Source organism: Pinus tabuliformis, chromosome 3_2, assembly GCF_031772625.1.
Source record: "Pinus tabuliformis cultivar Carrire ecotype Pingquan chromosome 3_2, CPIR1, whole genome shotgun sequence".
NCBI lineage: Eukaryota > Viridiplantae > Streptophyta > Pinopsida > Pinales > Pinaceae > Pinus > Pinus tabuliformis.
Window position 1 is genome coordinate 640790819 of NC_142302.1, and position 25581 is coordinate 640816399.

General features: G+C 35.2%; 1 protein-coding gene across 1 annotated transcript in view; it reads right to left on the reverse strand.

Annotated features, from left to right (window-relative positions):
* Window positions 1-731: 731 nt before the first annotated feature.
* LOC149182242 (uncharacterized) overlaps window positions 732-25581 on the reverse strand; it is a 59186-nt gene continuing 34336 nt past the window's right edge. Inside the window, exon 3 of the mRNA XM_089414500.1 lies at window positions 732-1722. Within this exon, the coding sequence (XP_089270626.1) occupies window positions 1062-1722 (661 nt within the window). The 3' untranslated portion in view covers window positions 732-1061. The remainder of the gene's footprint in view (window positions 1723-25581) is intronic.

Below are 25581 nucleotides of genomic sequence, written 5' to 3' on the forward strand. Positions count from 1 at the left end.
TATATATATATATATATATATAAGAAATCTAATTAATTAATTAACCAATTAATTATTTATATATATATATATATATATATTAGTTTAAAAAATTCATAGTTTGGATGTGTGAAGTTCATCCACGGGGACTTGGGAGTGCTATTAACCAGCAATTGTCTCAAAAGGTACAAAGAGAGGCCGATAGGATTATTAAATTGGAATTGTTGAATTTCTCTAGAAGAGTTAATTGGTTTGTGGAAAATCTTGTTTTCTTGGACTGGGTCATTGTGCAATTACTTTTCAGGAACACATTGAATGTCTTATCTCATTTTAGAGTAAGTTAATTACCCAAAATCAAGAGGTTAAGTTAATTACCCAAAATCAAGAAACCTCTATAGATGGCCAAGCATATATGAAGAATACATCTCATTCATATGCAATACCAAATCCATCTTTTCTTTTCTCTGAGTAAAATTTCAAAAGCATGAACACATGCCATTTCATATGCACAATAAACCCAACTTTTGAAATTTCAATGCTTGGATGCATCCCATTCATATGCTACAGTAAACCCATATTTTCCTTAAATTTCAATCCATAAACACATCCATTCATGAGCCATAATAGAACCACAAAAAACAAAACCAAGCCCTGCAATGCCAGAGCATTATCCCCATTCAAAAGCAAAGAAGTAGCAAATATAAACGCTAGTGTTCCACAGTCTTGACTATGCAAACCAATCATTGCCATCTGGAAAATCAAGAAAATAAAGACGATGACCAGTTAAGGAGATGATAGTGACCCTTTTTCTGGCCTTCTTCGGCCGCCTTTCGCCCGGGAGGCTTCATGCTCGCACACATAACGAAGAATGTCGACTTCAAAAGCTGCAACGTTGTCCTGCGGCGGAACAAAATTGGACAACCCAGTTCCGGAAATAGGATCTGCCTAAGATTTCCCCCAGTGGCAATCTGATCAGAGTTTTTGCATAATAGGGCCAGGTACTTTATGCGCCCTCTACTTTATAACCCATATACAATTTGTGCCCCACCCCTAAACCCTGGAAAACCTTGTTTTACCCACACTTAGGTCATTTTTTTCCTGAGAATATACACATCAGTTTCTTCATACGCATACTCCGGATGCAAATCCTCATGGGGTACTTTCTCCACAGTGAAATAATTAGGAAAAATCTGCCAAAAAAGTTGATGGGCTTCTGGAGATCGTATCTGATAACCTAATAGAATTACAGTATTCGCTCCAGAAAGGGCATTCATGGTGGAAATCAAAGGCTCCACAATATTCTCCAAATAAACAACATTCGTGACAACAATGAAAGCAAATGGAGGCTTCAGTACCTGAATCTGCTTCTCGTTGTTCCAATAGAGCTGAGAAATCTTCACTCTTCCAACGTCGGATCCCTGTTTTCCGGCCAAGGCGAGGGAGGTCGCCGCCGTGTTTTTCTTCACGTTGCGTTTGAGGGCGAGCAGAACGGGGGCGATGTCGATCAAGACCACGTTGAGGCCGAGCAGGGCTAGGCCCATTCCGGCGATGCCGCAGCCAGTCCCGAGTTCGATTCCGCGTTTGTTCTTGAATTGGAAGATTTGGGTGTATACGGGATTGGGGTTCGGGGTTGGGGTGAGGAGGCAGCGTTCCACGAATTTCATGACGACGAGGGAGCAGGGCCAGACGGAGGTGCCGACGTGCACAGCAACAACAACTGGCAGACCAAAGAAACGATTAACTCTGAGGCCAAGAGTGACATAAAAGAATGGGAAAAAGCAGTAAAAATATCTTGTGAAAAGAAGGCAACTCAACCGATATTTGGAAAAAGCAGTCACACTTCAAATCAACGGTTGAAAGTGTCTCACCTGATCGAATGGAGCAGGGTAAAAGTGTTGACGATTGTTGATGCATAGGAAGGCCTATCGGCCTAATTATATACAAAATATAAAACTAAATTAAAATAAAGATTATATGCAAAATATAAAACTAAATTAAAATAAGTTAGACATTTAGACATATTATAGCCAATAAACAATTCTAAAATTAAAACATAAATAAATTATATACAAAATATAAAACTAAATAAAAATAAAAATTATATACAAAATATAAAACTAAATTAAAATAAGTTAGACTACAAATAAAGTTTAAAACAAAGGAAAAGCAAAAAGCAATAAAAATGGTCATACTTTGAATGACTTACTTAACGCAGTTGAATCCCAAAAATGATATCTAGCAATAAAAATATTTTGTGAAAAAAAGGCAACTCAACCAATATTTAAAAAAAACATTCACACTTCAAATCAACCGTTAAAAGTGTCTTACATGATCAAACAGAATAAGATAAAAGTGTTGACGATTGTTGATACATAAAAAAATCCTATCAGCCTAATTAAATTACTAATTAAGTTACAGATGGAAAACAACACCATCACTATTTTTCCACCAGGTCCAGACACGACGTCAAGACACGTAAAGGGAAGGACATTACCTCCATTAACAGCTGTACGGCGTTAAGGGATAGGTTCCGGATGCACTATTTTCCGGTGATAAATACATTCGTAATCAACATTAACGTCCGTCAATGGAAACGGAGATAAACAGGTGGATCCGAATAGCCATGTCAGCAAGTTGAACGAATCTGCAATCGGGATAAGGGTTGCCGACAATTTTCAAATATTTTAGAATCTGGAATAAGGATACACGCTATGTTATGTTTTTGCGTGTGGGGTCCATATGCCTTCGTCCTATCGCGCGAGGCCGCCCATGAAGGGCATCAACGTTATCCTTCATCTCTGCGTGTGGGCCCGACACGTATTCTCGTGTGCATTTGCTCCACAACTGGAATCCAATCGGATAAAAAATATAGAAATATTGTAACTTTCGCAGAACCCCGAATGTTGCGTAACTTGAAAGCAGCAACAGAATTAGGGTTTCCCATCTGCCATTCCCCTCAGTCTTCGTCAAACTTTAATTAGGGTTTTCCATCTGCCATTCCCCCTCAGTCGTCGTCAAACTTTAATTAGGGTTTCCCATCTGCCATTCCCCTGCAGTCTTCGTCAAACTTTAATTAGGGTTTCCCATCTGCCATTCCGCCTCAGTCTTCGTCAAACATAAATTAGGGTTTCCCATCCGCCATTCCGCCTCAATCTTCGTCAAACTTTAATTGCACAGCAGTAGGGCATCATAAATGCACAAAATGTTCTCCCTCGCGCGTGAAAGTAATACTCTAAAATGAACCTAGGTAGTGTTAGGATGAAATCAGTACTAGAGATAACTGATAAATTTTGAGTAAAATGTTTTGAAAATGCCTTGCTGAAAAATTAGATTATGCAATTTGAATTGATCTAATTCAGGAAATAAGAAGAGACTGCAACCCTACCTTAACCTAAAAGCTTGGCCTAAAATGGCATCATGAGGTACAGGTGATGGATCACACAGACACGTATCAAGGCCATGTGATGTAATTCTAAATTAGACACGCCAAGTTGTTCTTTATGAATGAGAATGTGCTTTGTAGTTTTCAAGGAGGAAAGCACCCTTTTTATTACTTTTCCTAATAAAATTGATAAATGTGAGTGATTAATATAGACTCATTTTTGAGGCCTAAATAGTTTGTAGGGATGGAGAACACTATGGTTTGAATTATTTTTTTAACAAAATTGATAAATGTTAGGGATTAATATAGATTCATTTTAATCATAGATTTATTAAATATTGAGAGTAATCAAATTTTTTGAAGTGCAAATTTTTTGTAGAGTTTGGAAAAAGGTTTGCATCTTAAAATATTTGATTTCTCTAGGTGCTTGATAGATTGTGGTTAAGATGAAGGAGAGGGAAATAGAGAGATACATCATTGTTTAACTTGAAATTTTAAAGGCATGAATATATTCAACACCTTAAAAATTGGATTACTTAGACTACACAACTTAAACTTGCATTTAATTGATTCTAAAGTAACTAAAACATCTCAACTAAGTGAAACATATACCATAAAAAAACACTAAAATGTAGAATACTGACATGGGCATTGAATTTTATTATTATTACACATTTAAATGTTTCTTCTCTTTTGGTTATTAATGAGAATGGTTTGAGTGGGGTTAAGTCCTAAGGTCAAACTTGAATTGACGATGGAAGGCACTTTTGGAGGACTTAAACTATCCTTTATCTCTGTAGTATTTAATTTTTTCTTACTTTCGTCTTATCTATATAAAATAATATGACATTAATATTGAAACATATTGCTTAAGATAGATATTCAAATAGTTTATTTAAGTTTTATATTCAAATATTTTAAAAATTATATAACTTTCTTATACATAAAGGTGAAAATATAAGTATTTTTTTCACTTCTAATTATTCTATGTATCTTTAACATAGGCGAAAATATAAGTATTTTTTTCACTTCTAATTATTCTATGTATCTCTAAGATAGGTGAAAATATAAGTATTTTTTTTACTTCTAATTATTCTATGTATCTCTAACATATTTTATGAATGAGTGAGATTGAGAGTAAAATATTTCTACCACATCACCTTCTTACTACCTTACATATTTTATGGATGAGTGAGATTGAAAGTAAAATATTTTTACCACATCACCTTCTTACTACCTCCGAGTGAAATATCAAGAACTAATATAGCTAGGACAATGAAAATGATGTTATTGATGTTTTACTTAAGAGGTATATTCATCTTGTTTATAATGATGTTACTGATGTTTTACTTAAGAGGTATATTCATCTTGTTTATTTTTGTTATAGCTGATATTATTTTTCTATTTAGAGATTAATTCATTTTTATTGTAAAAGGTATAGTTGTCAACTTGAGGTTTATCATAGAAGGAATTACACATTTTCCTCCTCATACTAAGTTGTAGAATAAACCATACTATATTGACCTAGATAACCAATTATATATATAAATAGAGAAATTGAGTATATATATATATATATATATATATAAGATTTAGATTAAATGATAAAGAAGAATTTGTTACCTTTTCTATGCAAATTTACTCATGAATAAAGTGGTTAACCAATCACAAGTATTTATACAAGTGGTTAATTGGTAGAGTTCTCATTAATGTTATGGGGGATTTTGGATAAGGTTGATTTTCCATGTATGAAAATTAATGAATTTTTTTAAAATGTGACTCATGAAAGTGGAAAAGCATAATCTTATGCTATCAAATAATATCTTTCTTATGTTATCAAATAATATCTTTTTCTTATATTATTTTAAGTCTTACATGTTATTTTATTTCTTATTGTTAAAGTTCTAACACAATATTAAATTTTAAAAATATTTTTTTTAAAACGCGATTATGTTATAGATACTTGACTAAACGAGTTCAACCATGGCGCGCATGTAAAAGGGGAGTCTAAAAGAATGTGTCATATTTAAACTATCAAATGGTTGATGATCACATTTGAGGAGATGTTTTCTTCTTTTTGTTTTGATATTTTCATTCATAACAATGATATGTGAAATTTAACATATGTGCATGTTTAAGTATTTTTATAATTTAGAAATCAACTTAAAGTTTTTGGATAAATATTGTTTTTATATAGTTTTAAATTTCTTTTTTTTATTGTTTTATTAGGTATTTATCAACATTGACATATAATATTCATCCACATTTAAATGTAGTCTTGGATTTCAATATTGTAGCATTTTCTTATTTCTTAAACCATTTCAACCGATCTTTTTAACTTAATTTTGAAATGAATGAGTTTTTATTAAATCATTGTATATAATAATTTGAGATCTTTCTTTTCTACTTACTAATCTATTTATATGTTACTCTAAGGATGGTGTCCTAGGTCATTCCCTTAATAACTTAATATTCATGTCCATCCTTTTATGGGGCTCCCTTTCCCCTAGATAGTTGGTCAAAATTATAATGTCTAGTGTAACTCTAAAGGGAGGTTTTCATTCTTAGAATCATTTTTAACACTTATATTGGTAACCATTTGATATATTATAGTTTTTTAGTTTTTATTTCAACTATACTTATATAAATATGAAAAAGAATTACTAAACAAATATAAATTAAATATAATATAACAATTTTAATTAATTTTAAAATTTTTAATATATCTTATAATATAAAACATAAAAATAAATTAATAATTCAAGATTAAATAACTAAAAGGCATTACGGTCTAGAATTTGAAAATAAGTAAATCAATGTTATAGTCTTATCCATTTAATTCAATCCCAGGTGGACGCACATAGATGATTTCAAGTCATTGGTTATCAATGTTTCGAACAGGCCTATTATCCCTCATACGTAGTCCCACATGTCATCATGTCATCCTTTTTTCAGAAATTAAAAATATTGAAAAAAGGCCTTGATTATGGATTAAAGGCAAGAAGTTGGAGGAACATAAACTTTTATTGGAGATTGAAAACTCTCTTAGGATCTTGAACGACCCTGTGGACCCTCTCTATTTCTCGAACTCTTATCGGGACAAGATTACTGAGTTGGAGGGCCAAAGGAACTTGATTCTAAAGGGTAAAGAAGAAGATATATGACAAAAAAGTTGGCCCACCTGGATAAATGTCCGAAACGAAAACTCCAAATACGTTCATAGAACATTTAACCTAAGGAAACAATTCAATTCCATAAGAAAGATTTGGGAATTAGAAGAGAAAGTATATACTACCCAATCTTCATTGAAACAACCTGTTCTATCTCATTTCAAGGGGCTATTTATGGTAAAGGATCATTCATATTTAGACCAATCATAATTTGTTGCTCTTGTCCCTAATATGATTACCTAGGAGGATAACGATAAATTGGGACAACCCATCTCTAGAGAAGAGTTGATTGAGAGATTAAAGGAATGCGCGAAGGAGAAGAGTCTGGGTCTGGACAATTGGGGGGTCGAATTATTCATATATTTCATGGACCTGATGTTACCTGACCTATAGGCAGTGGCTGAGGAATCTAGGAACATGGGTATTATCGCGAGGGCCATCAATGCCACGTTTCTTGTATTGATCCTAAGAAGAAGAATCCATCAAAATTTGTTGATTACAGGATGATATCCCTATGCAATTTAATTTACAAAATGATATCAAAATTGATTTCCCATAGATTCAAATTGATTTTATCTAAAATTATCACTAAAGAACAGTTCAGGTTCATGGAGGGAAGACATATACAGGATTCCATTGGTATTGGTCAGGAATTTCTTCATTCCATTAAATATCGTAGACAAAATTCATGTCTCCTCAAGGTGGACTTGATTAAGGCATATGACTGCATTTACTAGGAATTTCTAAAACTGGTACTAATTAAAGTGGGCATGTCACCTCTGAACATTAGATGGATAATGGGGTGCATAAATACAACAAAGTTTGTCATGATTATAAATGGATTTCCCTCTAATTTATTTTTTGCATACAAAGGACTGAGGCAGGGTTGTGCTTTTTCACCCTTGTTATTTCTCTTAGTGATAGACACTTTGAGTAGGAAAATTAGGGATACAAGGGGCAACAGTCGAAATTTAGGGGTTAGAGTTTCCAGACAACAATATGTATCTCATTTAATGTTTTTTGATGATTTATTATTCGAAGGGCAAGCATATATTGATGGAAGGATAATTATAAAAAAAATCATCAAATATTTCAGTGATGTTACGAGATTATATATGAATGGCATAAATTCTAACCTATTACATAATGGCAAAGAGGAGGAAGTGATTAAGGAAATCTGTGAGCCCTTTGGGGTTACATCTAGCCATATTGGTGACGGTATTGTATACTTTGGTTTCAGGCTAAAGCTGAGTAGATACTGGAATAGGGATTGGGAATGGTTGATAGAAAAGTTCCAAAAGAAATTGGACTGTTGGAAACACGAATGGCTGACAATGGGAGGAAGAATGGTAATGTTGAAATCGATGCTTCAAAATTTATATGTATATTGGATGCATCTTTTTATATTTCCCTGTGGAATAATCAAAAGAATACAATCCATTATGGGATGCTTTATATAAGCAGGGACCCATCTTCATGGTAATATTCATTTGGTACGGTGGTCACAAATTGCTAGACCTATTGAAGGAGGATGGGGGGTCATAGATCCCTCTACTTTCATTATAGCTTTAATAAAAAAAATATATGGAGGGATGTATCCTGATATGGCATCTGGTCAAATATCATTAAGGATAAATACATGTTTGGACAATCTTTCACCACATGTGTAAATAATGGGGCCAAAAAAAAATCACAGGCATCTTTCATCTGGAGAAGCATGATACAAGCATTACAATACCTTATGGGACATGTACGCTGGGAGGTCAGTGAAGGATCCAAGATCAAGAGAGGCCTATATTCTATAAATGGTATGACTGGAAATCCCTCTTTATCTTCCCATATACTCAATCACATCCATGGAAAAGAGATTTATTTTCTTGACCATATTTTCTATAGAAGATCCTATTATATGGATCAATAGGCATGGTATAAGGCAGGGGATTTAAAGATGCCAACTCAATATGTAGGTGACTGGGAGCATTATATTACAAATCTTCAAGATCATATGTCATGAGGTGGCACACTAAAAAAGGGTCATCTATTGGTAAAAGACATATATATCAGTTTGCTTAAGAAGGAGAGGGAACATTATTTTCCTATATATTTTTAGGTCATTTGGAAGTGGAATCTTCCTAACAAAATTAAATTCTTTAGTTGGATGTCTATACATGACCTAATATTGACATGGAAAAACCTTCAATGGCTAGGATATTCTTGGCCTGGCATATGTCTCCTTTGCATGAGGGGAACAGAAGACATAACTCATTTGTTTCTCCATTGTCCATATGCGATGGAACTATTGGATGGGGTCTTGGAAAATTACAATATCACACCTATGGGACATTTTCAGTCACTATATTCATGTCTACAGTCATGGATAAAAAAGCATCATAGATGAAAATCTCTACCATTGTATATCTTCTTGTACATATGGTGTAGTCGTAATGCAATTACATTTGAGAAAAAAGGAGTAGTGATCTGTGAGGATGTCATAAGGACAGTGGCCAATTTCAATTAAATATGACCGAAGAAGGAGAGTAACTACAATAGAAAATGCAAAATGAGAGACATATGGCAAGCATTCCTTGTGGGTAATTTTGAAGGCACATGTTCTAGGAGAGAGTGTAGATGTGGTGCAACCATATATATTGATCCAGGAAAATTCTTCCACATCTAGTGGGAAGGTGGAAAAGGAACTAATAGTAAATTTGAAGTCATTGCTCTATGGGGAGTCCATATTGTGGCTAAATGGTTAGGTATAGAACAGATTTGGATATGTGGCGATGCTAAGGAATCATAGAATGGGTGAAGGGCTACAATAATTTTAGTCCACCCATCTTAACTAACTAGATGAAGAGCATTAGAACACCAGTAAGCACCTTCGAACAAGTAAGTTTTGACCACATATACATTGAGAAAAACAAGACAATTGATTTACTTCCAAAAAGAGGAATAACAAGGGACTCATGTAAGTTCTATTTCCATACTTTCGAACAAGGAGTCATGAGCAATGCTGATGGTATAAATTATTCATAAAGGCATGGACATATAGTCATAAGCCATGTATCATTATCCCGAGTAAAAGGATAGTAATAGAATGAAGGTATATCTATTAATTATTTTTGGTATAGGTAATATTATTTCCGATATGTAGGAAGAATATAGATAATAAGAACTATTGTGCAGCAAATGTAAGAGTTTTCAATAAGAAATGGTTTTGATGTAAAGATGAATGAAAATATAGAAAATAGAACCATGTAATATGTATTATATTTTTTATATAATATAGGGAGGTAGCGTTTTTTCCTCTAAAAATAAATTGAATTGTGCATCCAACAATAGTTAGGTTTTACCCTGGCTGCAATCTTAAGTAAACCAATGGACTTGTGCATCCAACAATAACTAGGCCTTTAGCCATCATTGAGCTTGAACTAACCATATAACCTATTAAATTCACCACTTGTGCTCCTACTATTACCTTGTTTGACCTCCTTCCTAGGTTTTGTTTGGTTTTACTCTGGTTGAAGTCTTAAGTAAAGCAATGGACTTATGAATCTGACAATAGCTAGGTTTTACCCTAGCCGCAATATTTAGCCATCATTGAGCTTGAACCAACTATCAAACATATTAAATTCACCACTTTTTCTCTTACTATTACCTTGTTTGTTTTCCTTCCTAGGTTTTGTTTTTTGAATTTCAATACATAATTCTCTATTGGCTCAACATAGGTGTGTTTATAAATCTTCATGAATAATCTTTTATTTGAAGAATCTTTTATTTCATTAATAATATCTTCAAATATACTAGTGTGAAGTTCCCAATAAAGTGTAGATTTTCTTAAATGACAAAATTCATACCCTAGCTAGACACATGGTCTTCGCAACCAAAAAGGGATGCCATTCTAATGAATTTTGAAATCCTAGATAAAGAGGACCAATGCTTTTACTCATTAGACCAACTAACCTCTCAATCCAATGTCAATGGGATAGTCAAAAGATTGAACAAAAACACTAGAGAAAATAATGCAATGATCGAACAACTAAAGATCGAAGACATGGAGCGATGTGGAAAGGTCCAATCAAACTCTAGCATGTCCCCATGATTACAGAGAAACACAAACAAAATGAGATCTGAAAAAATACGGTCTTTTACCTAGATCATAGCTAATTTAATTATAGCTTACAGACTTTTCAAAAAGTCTAATTATAACTAAAGTCTAATTATATGTTATAGACCTTTCAAAAAGATGAGAAGGGGTTTGCAAATTTGCTATAATTTTATGAAAATGTATAAAACATCTAATGACTAGATAGTAAAACCAAAGACATTTCTCTAAAGAGAGAAAATTGAAGAAATGAAGGAAAATAATTCATTATTATTTGAAAACATTGGCTACTTATTAGTCCTTGCGAAGCAAGACTATAATAATGGATTTTCTTGTTGACCACTATTAGTTTAGCATGACGAGTCCAACTTATAATATTTAACTTTGAAAACTACATATTTATTTTTCAATATTACTAAAAAAATAATTTTCAAACATTTGACTAGACCATAACGTGAAGGTGTTGTCGCAGCCTTTGCACAAAAAAATTGCCATTTTTTGTTATTTTGAAATTCTATATCCAATATTTAATTCCAAATTTAATGAAATATTTATGTTGATAATTAAATCACATATTTTATTCCATAAGTTATGGATATGGTTACAATATTCGTGCATTATTTTTAGATATTTGTGTAGTGATTTTTTATTTTTAAGTTTTGAAGGAACTTAGTTCTCATTATAATATAAGCAAGTCTTTACATAAAAAAGTGGATGGGAATAATATGTAAATAAATATAATTATTACGAATTGATTCTCATCATTATTTATGTTTTCCTCAACACTTATGTAGAAGTAAAATTCTAAATGTGTAGAACTCATGTTGATCTAAAAAAATTGTAAATCCCTACGAAAGAAAGTGATGGTAGAGATAGCTAGTGAAAGTATTTTGTGTGTCATCAGCCACGATGGTTGATAAACACATCATATCTGAGACCATCATGGGGATAATCACAACTACTTTCTGTGGTGGGATCAACAACAGTGGAGGAGAAGGAGGAGGAAGTGTGAGTCATACATGCAAGCGAAGAATGCCAAATTTGAATTTCTGAATGGGTTTGGGGAAAGGAGGATGCAAGAATTGGTGTGCTAATGCCACTTACTATAAAAATAGAAATGGATCTAAAATTGAGGGATGGGAAGCTCTGGATGTTCATCACGAAGGAGGAGAAGTGAGATCAGTTTCAGAGGAATGCAAAAACTGTAGGAAGGTTTGTAGTGAGGAAAAGTTGAGAGTGTAGAGATATACGAACCCTCATCATGCTTTCAACCACTACATTGGCTACTAAAAGAAAGCGTGTTTCATATGCATTTGTAGATAAGGGTCGAGTGGAAAGGTATAGGTGTGTGGTGGGGTGAAACAATTGATTTTGACTTCACTTTAATCTATCAAAATTTTTAAATATTCTAGAATTTGACCACTAACAATGTCGATGTTATCTCTGCTTGTGGGGCCCCACATGCATGCTCAAGTGCTTGTGATTTACAACGATGAACAATATCTATGGAGCTATCTATCCATTAATCCACGGGGGTTGTATATGCCACTGTTATAGGCATTTTTGGGCACTGCAACCCCAATCATATATGTCCATAAACCAAGGGCTTCTGAGTCCCTAAAAGTGTTGTTTCATGCCCTAAAGTAACAAGGTCAGCTGATTACATCATCTCCTAGAAGTTCTCCATAGAAAACTGCACAGAACTGGTCAAAACTGGATCATACAAGTTGCTCAGTGCTAAGGGTGTGATGCATCTCACCTGCCCAGTGTAAAAGGTGCAATGCATACTAGAAAACCCTTCTGTAGGGTGCGATGGGTGAGAATGGACAAATGGCAGAGACAATTTGCGAGGTGGATGATCATGGAATCTTCCAGAAACTTCTCCTATGACACGTTCCTCTCTGAATTCGCCCAGGGATGAGTAAGAGATCATCAATCTCCAAGTGGAATCAAGAACTATCAGAGAGAAGACACTAATCAAAATCCCAGAGGCTAACTCACAACAATGTAAACTTTGAAACGGGAACTGATACTATTACCCGTTTCGTAGAGATAGCAAAAAAATGACCCGATTTTCAAAAGTGGTGATGCAGAATACACATGTTTTTTTTAGAACATGGTTTTTCGAACTTTAATTTTTTTTCATGTTCAAGAATGAAATCAAGTTTTAGAATGGTATTGATTTTCATGCTGATTTTAAAAAGTGAGTATTCTGCATCACACCCTTTTTTTAAAAGACCTATTTTTTGACTTTTAATTTTCTAGTGTGTGAAATGTAAAAAAATATTTTCGAAATTTGATAGTTTTTGAAGTCGTCATTTTATTCATATTTTCTTGTTCTCTATCTTAATTTTTTTTTTTTTTAGGGGGGTATTTATTGTTTTGCGTTTTTAAATTAGAAAGTCGATAGTTTGAATTTTAGATAATCTACATATTTATACATCCTTAATTAATTTTTCAATCCACATGAAATAATTGTTTCTAAAAAATAACATTTTTTAACAATGGACATAAAAATAACCATTTTTAACATAAATATAACAAAAAAACTAAACGTTTTGATAATTTTTTGCTAGAATTAACATGTCAAAATCACAATTTTTATACAAAAATATTAACTAAAAATGGTCAAATAATAGTTTTTTTTATGAATTTCATGTCAAAAAAATAATAATAACAACTTTTTTTTTCAAAAAATAATAATTAACTTAAAAATCAATGCGAAAATCACATTTGTGCTCTCTCTTTCTTTCACATACCAGACTCTTGATGGAAATTTCACCTATTTTGAACTTTTCCAATCTAAGATTAGCTTCTTATCACTTAAAGCACTTGAAATATTTGTAGGCATGAGCTCAGGTGGAGTTCGTTCACCAATGTTTTTTGAAGATACACCTTTAAGACTCTTTGGTCCAGAAAGATTCAAAGAAATTTTCCTTGATGCCATTTTCCTAAAAAAAACCACATAAATTAGTAAATAAAAAAACATATTAACTTAAATTAACAACAAAAATATACCATAAATTTTTTATTTGTATAATCAGAATTGCCCAGCCACCTCTAACGGGCAGGCGGGTCGATGGGCGAGCGGGAGGTCAGGTGAGGGATAATGAGACTAAGTGCACAATTAGGCAAGTATGGGCGAGCCCCTACCCATGCGCCCCCCACAACCCCCTGACGACTACATTGAAGCCCCGGCCCCATTAACTTATTCCTCTCACGAGAGATCTCTTGTCTGGATTCACTACACATTAATAATTAAAGTAACACGCCTGATCCAATCTCCGAAAATGATGATGATGACAAATCCCTCGATATGATTACCAAGTTATTGTACTCCCTGCATCCATCAAATCTGTGTTTTCTCTTTGTTTCGCTCGCCAACTCTGTATTTATTCGTGGTCCATCCTTTGCATGCCACGCTAGATGTTTGTTTTCAGCGGAATTTTCTGTTTGAACGAAGCTTCCTAAGCTTCCCCCCCTCCCGGGCCCCCCTCCCCTTCCCTCACCCTACCCCCTACCGTCCCCCCACACTCCCGCGCCCCAATCCCCCTACCCCCGCCCCCCATCCCCCCAAACCCCCCAACCCCTCCCCGCGGCTGCCCCTCGCCACTGCGCCCACCCCCGCAACCCCCGCCCAACTGTACCCTTCACCAACCCTCACCCACCCCTACCCCCGTGCCCTACCCCGCACCTCCCCCCACACACCCCCCCCTCCCCTTACACCCTACCCGCGCCCTACCCTTACCCCCCCTACCCCCTACACCCCCCAACCCCCTACCCCCCCCCACCTTACCCCTACCCCCTACACCCCCCATCCCCTACCGCCTACCCCGTCACCCCCGCCCACCCCCTACCCCCCCTAGTCAAAGTGAAAATTGGCACTTCAAAGATCACATCCAATGTTCTTTCCAACCACCTTCAAGACTGCTCCAAACAATCCTATTTCTATTATCTCTTATTACTAAAGCATGGTTACAAGTGTTTTACTTGTTTTATGTGTATTTTAGTGCCTTTGGCCTCCTAAGTTATGGCCTGTATCTCTAACTACTTTTGATTCTCTATCATAAGTTGCTAGCAATTTCTTTATAATAAAGAATAGTGAACAAATCTGATCAAAGTGAATCTACTATTACTAAAACATGGTTACAAGTGTTTTATTTGTTTTGTGTGTATTTTAGTGCCTTTGGCCTCCTAAGTTATGGCCTGTATCTCTAACTACTTTTGATTCTTTATCATACATTGCTAGCAATTTCTTTATAATAAAGAATAGTGAACAAATCTGGTCAAAGTGAATCTACTTGTATTTCACAAATAGATGTACTTTTTTTTTATGAATGAATAAAACTTTGGTTTAAAAGAATTAAATATATATATATATATATATATATATATATATATATATATATATATATATATATATATATATATATATATGTAATAAACATAATTAGTATTCAAAAAACAATCAAAATTTAATGTAAAAAACATAAAAATTTAATTAATACAGAAATTGCAAATTATATATATATATATATATGATTGAATGACTAAAACTCAAAATTTAATGATAAAAAATATAATCTTATTTTAAAATATACTTTAATTAACATGAAAATTGTAAAATTTAAATAATTGGAACAAGACTCTTTAAATTTACACCTTTATTAGCAAAATTAACAAAATTATTAATTTACCGTAAAAATAAAACTAAAATTCTCTTCAAAAGCAAGCTAGTTTCTCATGTTTTTCCAAAGAAAAGACATCCACATTATATAATATAAAACTATTTCACTTTAAAAATTTAAAATTGCCAACTATATGTAATATCGTTAAAAAATTGAAGTAATTTTTTAGAAAAATATTATTAAACATTTTATAATTTAATATTAAAAATTTTCAATATTTATAAACTTTTAAGATAATTTAAGTTTTTTCTTCAAAATTCTCACAAAATATGCTCCTGGGTCCATTCCCGGAATCGAAATTCTATTCAAAAGCAAGCTAGTTTCTCATGTTTTTCCAAAGAAAAGACATCCACATTATATAATATAAAACTATTTCACTTTAAAAATTTAAAATTGCCAACTATATGTAATATCGTTAAAAAAATGAAGTAATTTTTTAGAAATATATTATTAAACATTTTATAATTTAATATTAAAAATTTTCAATATTTATAAACTTTTAAGATAATTTAAGTTTTTTCTTCAAAATTCTCACAAAATATGCTCCTGGGTCCATTCCCGGAATCGAAATTCTATTCAAAAGCAAGCTAGTTTCTCATGTTTTTCCAAAGAAAAGACATCCACATTATATAATATAAAACTATTTCACTTTAAAAATTTAAAATTGCCAACTATATGTAATATCGTTAAAAAATTGAAGTAATTTTTTAGAAATATATTATTAAACATTTTATAATTTAATATTAAAAATTTTCAATATTTATAAACTTTTAAGATAATTTAAGTTTTTTCTTCAAAATTCTCACAAAATATGCTCCTGGGTCGATTCCCGGAATCGACGTAGATTCCGGGAGTCGATTCCGGGAATCGACCCAGGAGCATATTTTGTGAGAATTTTGAAGAAAAAACTTATATTATCTTAAAACTTTATAAATATTGAAAATTTTTAATATTAAATTATAAAATGTTTAATAATATATTTCTAAAAAATTACTTCAATTTTTAACGATACTACATATAGTTGGCAATTTTAAATTTTTAAAGTGAAATAGTTTTATAGTATATAATGTGGATGTCTTTTGTTTGGAAAAACATGAGAAACTAGCTTGCTTTTGAACAAAATTTTAGTTTTATTTTTACGGTAAATTAACAATTTTGTTAATTTTGCTAATAAGGTGTAAATTTAAAGAGTCTTGTTCCAATTATTTAAATTTTACAATTTTCATGTTAATTAAAGTATATTTTAAAATAAGATTATATTTTTTATCATTAAATTTTGAGTTTTAGTCATTCAATCATATATATATATAATTGTAACTACAGAATTTTAGTTTTATTTTTACGGTAAATTAACAATTTTGTTAATTTTGCTAATAAGGTGTAAATTTAAAGAGTCTTGTTCCAATTATTTAAATTTTACAATTTTCATGTTAATTAAAGTATATTTTAAAATAAGATTATATTTTTTATCATTAAATTTTGAGTTTTAGTCATTCAATCATATATATATATATATATATATATATATATATATAATTTACAGTTTCTGTATTAATTAAATTTTTATGTTTTTTACATTAAATTTTAATTGTTTTTTGAATACTAATTATGTTTATTTTATATATATATATATATATATATATATATATAATTCTTTTAAACCAAAGTTTTATTCATTCATAGAAAAAAAAGTACATCTATTTGTGAAATACAAGTAGATTAGAGATACATGCCATAACTTTGGAGGCCAAAGGCACTAAAATACACACAAAACAAATAAAACACTTGTAACCATGTTTTAGTAATAGTAGATTCACTTTGATCAGATTTGTTCACTATTCTTTATTATAAAGAAATTGCTAGCAACTTATGATAGAGAATCAAAAGTAGTTAGAGATACAGGCCATAACTTAGGAGGCCAAAGGCACTAAAATACACATAAAACAAGTAAAACACTTGTAACCATGCTTTAGTAATAAGAGATAATAGAAGTAGGATTGTTTGGAGCAGTCTTGAAGGTGGTTGGAAAGAACATTGGATGTGATCTTTGAAGTGGCAATTTTCACTTTGACTAGGGGGGGTAGGGGGTGAGCGAGGGTGGGGGGGCTGGGGGGGAGGGTGGGGGGTGTAGGGGGTAGGGGGTAAGGCGGGGGGGGGTAGGGGGCGGTTAAGGGTAGGGGGTTGGGAGGGGGGAGGGTAAGGTGAGGGGTAGGGTGTGGGCGAGGGGGGGGGTAGGGGGCGGTTAAGGGTAGGGGGTTGGGAGGGGGGAGGGTAAGGTGGGGGGTAGGGTGTGGGCGAGGGGGGGGGTAACGGTAGGGCGCGGGTAGGGTGTAAGGAGTGGGGGGGGGGTAGGGGTAGGGCACAGGGGTAGGGGTGGATGGGGACTGGGGAAGGGTACAGTTGGGCGGGGGTTAGGCGGTGGACGCAGTGTCAGTGATATAATTTGTTCATAATGTCATGTTTTTTTAGTTTTATAGTTGAAAAATTTTCAATTTCTTTTGTATCTAGCATGTTGTGGTTGAAAACATGTTAAATTTATACTTAGGAAAGAAAAATGATATTCTACCAGAAACATTAATGTGTTTTTTCCTTAAAATTTAACTTTGTTTGAGACATAAAAAATTGGTTTTATTAGCATTTTTTTAAAAGTTTGAAAATTGACCCTAAAAAAAAAAATCATTATTCCAGTATCAACACTTTCGTTTTGAAGCTATATTTTGCACGAAAATTTCGTAGTAAATTTCGTAGTCACTGCCATTTTTAAAACACGTTCAAAATTGACACCTAAAAAAAAAAACATCGTTCCAGTATACACACTTTTCGTTTTTAGCACTGTTTTTGATGTTTTTTTGGGGTTTTTTGGCCAGAGTTCCCGTTTTGAGTTTATAGTTCCCGTTTCAAAGTTTACATTGTTTCACCTCCCTGCAGTCATCTATATATGGATCCCTCATCCCAGAGATCCGGAGGCTGGAATTCTGTATCTTGTAAGGAAGTGTTGTTGGTTTCCTGGTGGAATATCATAGTGTTGGGTGATCTAAGCTTTTCATGAGGTGAAGAAGGGCTTTCATGCTGGGAGGATGACGTTGGGTCAGATCAATGGGTTGTAATCCTCTCTTCTAATCTTTATATCAATAAAGCTATTCAAGTTTTCCTCCACATTCTTGTATGTCTGATAGCATATGCATTTGTGTGGTCGATATATATATGGTCCTATATTGCTTATGATTGTAGATCTCTGCACTTTGAAGGCGTTATGCTGCTTTTACTTTACAGGTACTCTTTGAAGCGGAGTGGTCAAGGGAGAAGCAGCAAAGACCTGTCGATGAGGAGAAGGAACAAGTAAAGAACCGAGGGAAAGATAGAGGTTGGTATTCTTTGATCCTCTCCTATCTACTTCTCATGAAGGAAAATGAAAGTAACTTTTATCTGTTTGTTTCTAAGACAACTACCCATCTTAGTGGGACTAGCAGCTCTGTATAGACACTAGATTTCCCGATAACAAAATGGCAACTCCACTGGGGACCGAATAGATTGTTTACTTGTCTATAATTGTTTTCTTTATAAACTTACAGACGGAGCTTGAAGTTAAGCCAGCTAGCCTTCAAACTGCATTTGCTATGCAAGTCCAAAGTAGATCAATGCTGCTTCAATCTATCTCCAAGTTTTGTTTATAAACTGAACAATCGATTTGCAAACATCCTAATTGCCCTAGTGGTGGCTCTAGTAACCTCATTAGATCAGCCCCTGTGATTTCTATTTACTGACTATCATTAGCTCGGCCTAAATTCGTGAACTAAGCTGCAAACTGTGACCAAGAACCAAGTTGAAGTCTCGTCCCTGGACCATCGCACTTTCTCCTCTTGGGAATCTGGATGCATCGCACCTCCCATGTGTAGTAGGTGCATTGCATCGCACTTTCCCTGTGTTGCAGGTGCGCTGATCAGATAAGACCTCTTCTGCTTACAGATTTTGGTTTCTTTGTTCACTCTCTTCAACTTTATTCAGAAGTTTTGCTGTCTGTGATCAGTATACCACTGTGGAAACTCCCTTCCTTTCCATGATTCCGCCTCCATAGTACAAATAATTGTGAATGTTTTTATGTATTGTGCGCCATTTACAGTTCTCTTTTACAAAAAGTAGCGTAATCAAACTATCGTCTTTTGATTTGGAAGTGTCGCAAGTGTCGTTTTCAGTCAAACAAAAGTATCCTATTGTTTGTGATGGTCGATTATACAGTTACTCTTGTATTTGATTTGAATTAGTAGTTTTTCAAGTGTCGAAAGAAGTTTTCAATTCAAAGTCGCAAAGTGTCGTCGTTATCTTCCCTTCGTTTTTGAAGAGAAATTTGTTAGTATTGTCTCTTTGAAAAGATAATTCATATTTGTACTCAACATTCTTTATGTCATTCACACATTAATAAAGCGGAAAAAAAATACATGCATGTGAATTTTCATTTAGACTTCTTGTAGGTTTGATTTAGGACAGTGCATCTAGTGTGTGCTCTCTGCTCTATGTTGAATGAATATCATCTCTCTTTCTTTAGTAGCTAGGATTTTCATTGCAAAAAGAAGATTAAATGATTGTTTATCATCTTAGATTTCATTTTAGGAATTGTATATCTACATCATGCGGTGAACCTAAAAGGAAAATTTCTTAAGAAAGATCAACTGTAAAATAAATTAAATGAACATAAAAACACTTTGGAACCTAATGCACAACATCTAGAAGTCTAGGCTAGAGACGTATTCTGGCATCGTAAAGCCTGGTAACTATCGCTTTCATTGTAGGTTGGGTGATTCCTCCTCTTTGAGACAACAAGTGCTAGTACGGACTTGTGCTCCCATGTACCGTCGAGTATATATTGGGAGACCACAATAGGCTATATCCTTTATCCATAGGAATCCGTGTCTGTCGCCCTATCGATCGCAATGCACTGAAAACAACATTTCGGAAGATTGACTGCCATACCGTAAAAAGTATTCTGCAGTTTTGTGACTGGTTCGGTAAACCCTCTGTCTAGATTTCTAGAGTAGTCTCTTTCGTTCCTTTTCAGACTCCTTAAAGGAAAAGGTCCATCTGAGCACTTGTCACTTCAGGCTCATTAAAAATCGAAGGTGACTAGAGTCATCTTTTGTTTCTTCTTGAATCTTAAAAATTGAAAAAGAAAGTTGTGTCAAAGAGTCTAAAATTTACTTTAATCAGAATAACGTCACTGTTCCCTCGTTGGTCTTAGGTTGAGAAAATGGAGTCAACCAACCAAGGATTTCCCCTTGGAGGAAATCCTGGTCCTTTCTCCTCCTGGGGAGATGTTGGTGCACCTCATATGGCCACATTGTCACTTCTAGGATTGACGATTGGCTTGCCAATATGGCTCTTCTCGACCTCCGACGTTCAGAATACCGTGATTCCTGAACAATCAAGTCAGCAACTAGACGATACTAGAGTTAACCCTCAACCTTCTACTTCGTCCGTTTCTCCCTCTCCTCCTTCCTCTTCGCTTGATGAAGCTGGTAAAGCAAAAAATCAAGTAACTAAGAAGGAGAAGAAGGAAAAGAAGAAGAAGGAGCCGAAGGTAGAAAGGGGTAATCGTGCATCATCTAGCGAAAATCCACACATGGCACTGTCCAGACCTACATCTCCATGGGTCATTTGCAAAGGGGACCACTATCATCGAGATTGTCCTTGTATCCCCCAGATCTTAAGGGACTGGTCTCCTCGTTTGCACAATCGAGTGTCATCAACCTCTAACGTTCATCTTGAAAGCACACCATCAACTAGTGAAAATGAAGTCTCTAGACAAAAAGGAAGATGTAAATTTCCTTGCAAACTGTGCGAAGGAAATCATGTCGTCCACTATTGTCCCTTCTTGGAAAAAGCTAAAAGAGTCTTGGATAATCATCCCGCTTCACCGCTGCGGCTTCCTCCTGGATACAAGAAACGCTTTCCGAGTCCGTCACTAGTTGAAAATCCGACCGACACAACTTTGTGGTTGGTCAAAGCATCTATCATTGAAGATAAACCCGCCGAATCCATACCAAATGAAAGTCAAAAGGTTGAGGCAGCAGTCGACCCAATCTTGTCTTCGGAAAGTCCATCTGCAGATGATACAATCACCAAAGAGAATGAGAACGACACCGTTCAAATTCTTTTCGTAAACACAGACTCCGATGAACATGTGGGCAATCTACCCATTCCTTTACCACAGGAAGGAAGTTCGTCAGAGTCATGCCCGGCCGTTTATTCGGTCCCACCTTCGATTGGAATCTACTAGGCAGACCCCGTTTACTGGCTAGTGTACCATTCTGAATCATTGTTCAAACCTACAGAATGGTCATGGTTGGTACCATCATAGATGAGGGGGCTTCTGTGAGAATCCTTTCCTCAACTGCTTGGAAAGCGCTTGGTTTGCCATCGCTTCTGCCTGAGATGCAGAATCTAACAGGCTTTGATAAAGGAACCAGTCGACTGCTAGGGATCCTTCCAAGTTTTCCTATAACTTTGAGAAGGAAAACCATTTATATGAATGTAATGGTAGTCCAAGGACCTTTAGATTATAATCTGCTTCTTGGGCGTGACTATATTTATAGCATGGGAGCCATTGTCTCCTCACTCTTTCGAGTAATGTGTTTTTTGCATGAAGGCCTAGTGGTCCAGCTCGTAGACCAGCTTTCGTTCCCCAGCTCACACATAGCTAATTGTCAAATGCCATCCCTAAATGGTATTTTTACACAAGGAATGTCTCATCAATCTCTAGTCCTTCCACCTGAAGAACGCGAGTAATTCGGGGGTCAGAACTGAAACTGAGGGGGCATGCACCTTGGTCTGCTTCGGCAGGAAAACTCTAGGTATAGAGTAGGTTTTCGCGGAGGAATGTGACTGGTCCGACGCCCATCCATATAGGAAGAGTGTATTAGACTGGAATAATATACCTCCGTCAGAAGGTAGGCCTTTCCTGATAGAACAAATGTTTTGTCTGCAAATTGAAGGGTAACCTGGAAACTCTACTTCACTATACCTGGGGGCATGCAAAACGTTTTCCGTGCAAGTGAAGAACAACCATTTATTTTCTTAGTTTGTAGATTCTCAAACCCTTTAAACTCGTAGGATTGGTCGTTCCTAATTTTCATAATGAAAGGATATGGAGCAAAGCTTCGAAAGGTGCAAGTTCCATAAAAATGGAATCTACTGATGAGTTGTCCTTATCATACGACTGGCACGAGCAGTTTTTATGTGAAGTTCAAGCTCGTTAAAAATTAAAGCTAAGCAATGAGAAAATGTTTCCCCCTAGAGTTTAAGCTCATTAAAAAATGAACCAATTTCTAGTAAATAACCATTGTGAATGCATTATCATTAGCTCTTGAGCCTTTGTCGTGTTCTCATCATCACCTCGACTCTATTTTAGCCGATCATTCACCTCCATTTGATTGTTTACCCCTTTTGAGGAATAGCCGCGAAGAGTGATTCTTTTAGCCATCCTTGTGACACTGCCATGATTGGAAAACTCCAAACCTTACCTGGAATCAGTTGCTACTTGAAATTATCACTCGTTCCTCAAAGAACGAGTCTCCTTTAAGCTCTTTTCGTCTGACTCATAAAATATGAAAATATTGTCGAGCAGTTGGCCTCTCCAACTCATTAAAGCTACTGGAAGTGTTATCCCTCCTCTAGATTTTAATCTTTTTGGACTTGTGGGATTATTACACAAAAAGATCGAGCGCTTGTCTTGTTCGGCTGGTTAAAACTATCGAAAATTCATCCCTTTTGGATCATTTTATACTTTTTCGGACTTAAGGGATTACATGACGAAAAAGGATCACTGGAGTTTCCTTTCCATCCCTTTTCAGACTCTCTAAAATTGAAAAAGGACCGATTTGTCTTTGTCGTTAAACTCGTTAAAACCAATAGCGACAAACTTGTCCATACAGATAAGAACGAGTTTCTGTGTCGCTAAGCTCATTAAAACATAGCGACGGGTTTACCCAAAGGGAAAATTATAGAACAAGCATATGTTATCCTCCTCAAGCTTGATAAAAATAAAGAGGTACTAGTCAGCAATGACTGGGAAAAAACTGGGAAGAAAACTTGAAGAAACTTTATTGGTAGCGAGTCACTCTTGAACATGAAACTTTCACTCCATCACCATGATTGAGTTGGGTTGGGTTATTCCGTTCATCGGTCATATTACCATTGGTCCACGTACCATCCATCTTTGGGGTTAACACTACCAATCCATTTCAGTGTCACTGATATGTTCAAGAGAAGTCGATCAGAGAATTCACCAACCCATCTTGTGTCTCATCTACTACAATACCTTTAAGCTTCATTCTTTCATGACCGCCACCCTGAACCCTGTATCATCAGATCGTTTTCACCTCCAAAAGTCATTTGCTCCGTTCCGTGTCATAATTGTGGGATTCATTAAGGCCCTCCTACGACGGGTCACTTATTGTCGACATCAGCTAATTATCTAAGAAGTAGACCTAGGAACAACCCTTTCAGTACTTTGAAGCTTGCATGCCTCAATGGCAAGTTTCTCACTTTCGACGACAGGTTTACATCAATGGCCTTCGACCGAGAGATTTTGCGTGGTGTTCGACGCCAAGTCCCATTTTCGCACCACACGAATTGTACTATCGTACCTTGAGGGTCATAATCATTATCGATGATTCCTCTCACGCCTATTAATAGCTTACATCATTGGCTAGTAATCAGACAATTCCTTTCCATGTTCGACTCCAGAACATTTTTCACATGGATCGACTTGTAATTCGGGTGAAGATTTGACGAGTTTGAAGACCCCGGATCTAGTTTCATCCATCCGAGCTGCGATATATTCAGGAAAATAGAGACATCAAATGTACATCATTGCTACAAAGATGATCATCTGAATCAAAGGAAGATGGTTCTATCAGAATCATCAGTCTGCCACACAAACGGTTGTCTGTCCTATGTACATGAAAATGAATTTATAAAGCTGAGCATGGGAATGCCCACCTCAGCTGGATCATGAAAATATTATGAAGATAATGTATTGTATTGTATCTTATTGCAGGTCACCTTCCAGTTTGAAAACACCTCAGATCCTCATGATAAAGCATTTCACCCGACATCAAAATATTAACGACCTCATGCTTTAGGGGGCAACTGTTATAGACATTTTTGGGCACTGCAACCCCAATCATATATGTCCATAAACCAAGGGCTTCTAAGTCCCTAAAAGTTTTGTTTCATTCCCTAAAGGAACAAGGTTAACTAATTACATCATCTCCCAGAAGTTCTCCACAGAAAACTAATAGAACTGGTCAAAACTGGACCATACAGGTTCCTCAGTGCTAAGGGTGCAATGCATCTCACTTTCCCAGTGTAAAAGGTGCGATGCATACTAGAAAGCCCTTTTGTAGGGTGCGACGGGCGAGAATGGACAAATGGCAGAGATAGTTTGCTAGGTGGATGATCATGGAATCTTCCAGAAACTTCTCCTGTGACACTTGCCTCTCTGAATTTGCCCAGGGATGAGTAAGAGATCATCAATCTCCAAGTTGAATCAAGAACTATCAGAGAGAAGACACTAATCCAAAATCCCAGAAGCTAACTCACCTCCCTACAATCATCTATATATGGATCCCTCATCCCAGAGATCCGGAGGCTAGAATTTTGTATCTTGTAAGGAAGTGTTGTTGGTTTCCTAGTGGAATATCATAGTGTTGGGTGATCTAAGCTTTTCATGAGGTGAAGAAGGGCTTTCATGCTGGGAAGATGACACTGGGTCAGATCAATGGGTTTTAATCCTCTCTTCTAATCTTTATATCAATAAAGCTATTCAAGTTTTCCTCCACATTCTTGTATGTCTGATAGCATATGCATTTGTGTGGTCAATATATATCTGGTCCTATATTGCTTATGATTGTTGATCTCTGCACTTTGAAGATGTTATACTGCTTTGACTTTACATGTACTCTTTGAAGCAGAGTGGTCAAGGGAGAAGCGGCAAAGACCTGTTGCTGAGGAGAAGGAACAAGCAAAGAACCGAGCGAAAGATCGAGGTTGGTATTCTTTGATCCTCTCCTATATACTTCTCATAAAGGAAAACGAAAGTAACTTTTATCTGTTTGTTTCTAAGATAGCTACCCATCTTAGTGGGACTAGTAGCTTTGCATAGACACTAGATTTCCTGATAACATCCACCTGTTGGATTTAACCAAGTACATTACAAAACAGGTTGAATATACTGCCCCCACTCGTTAATGGACAAATAAA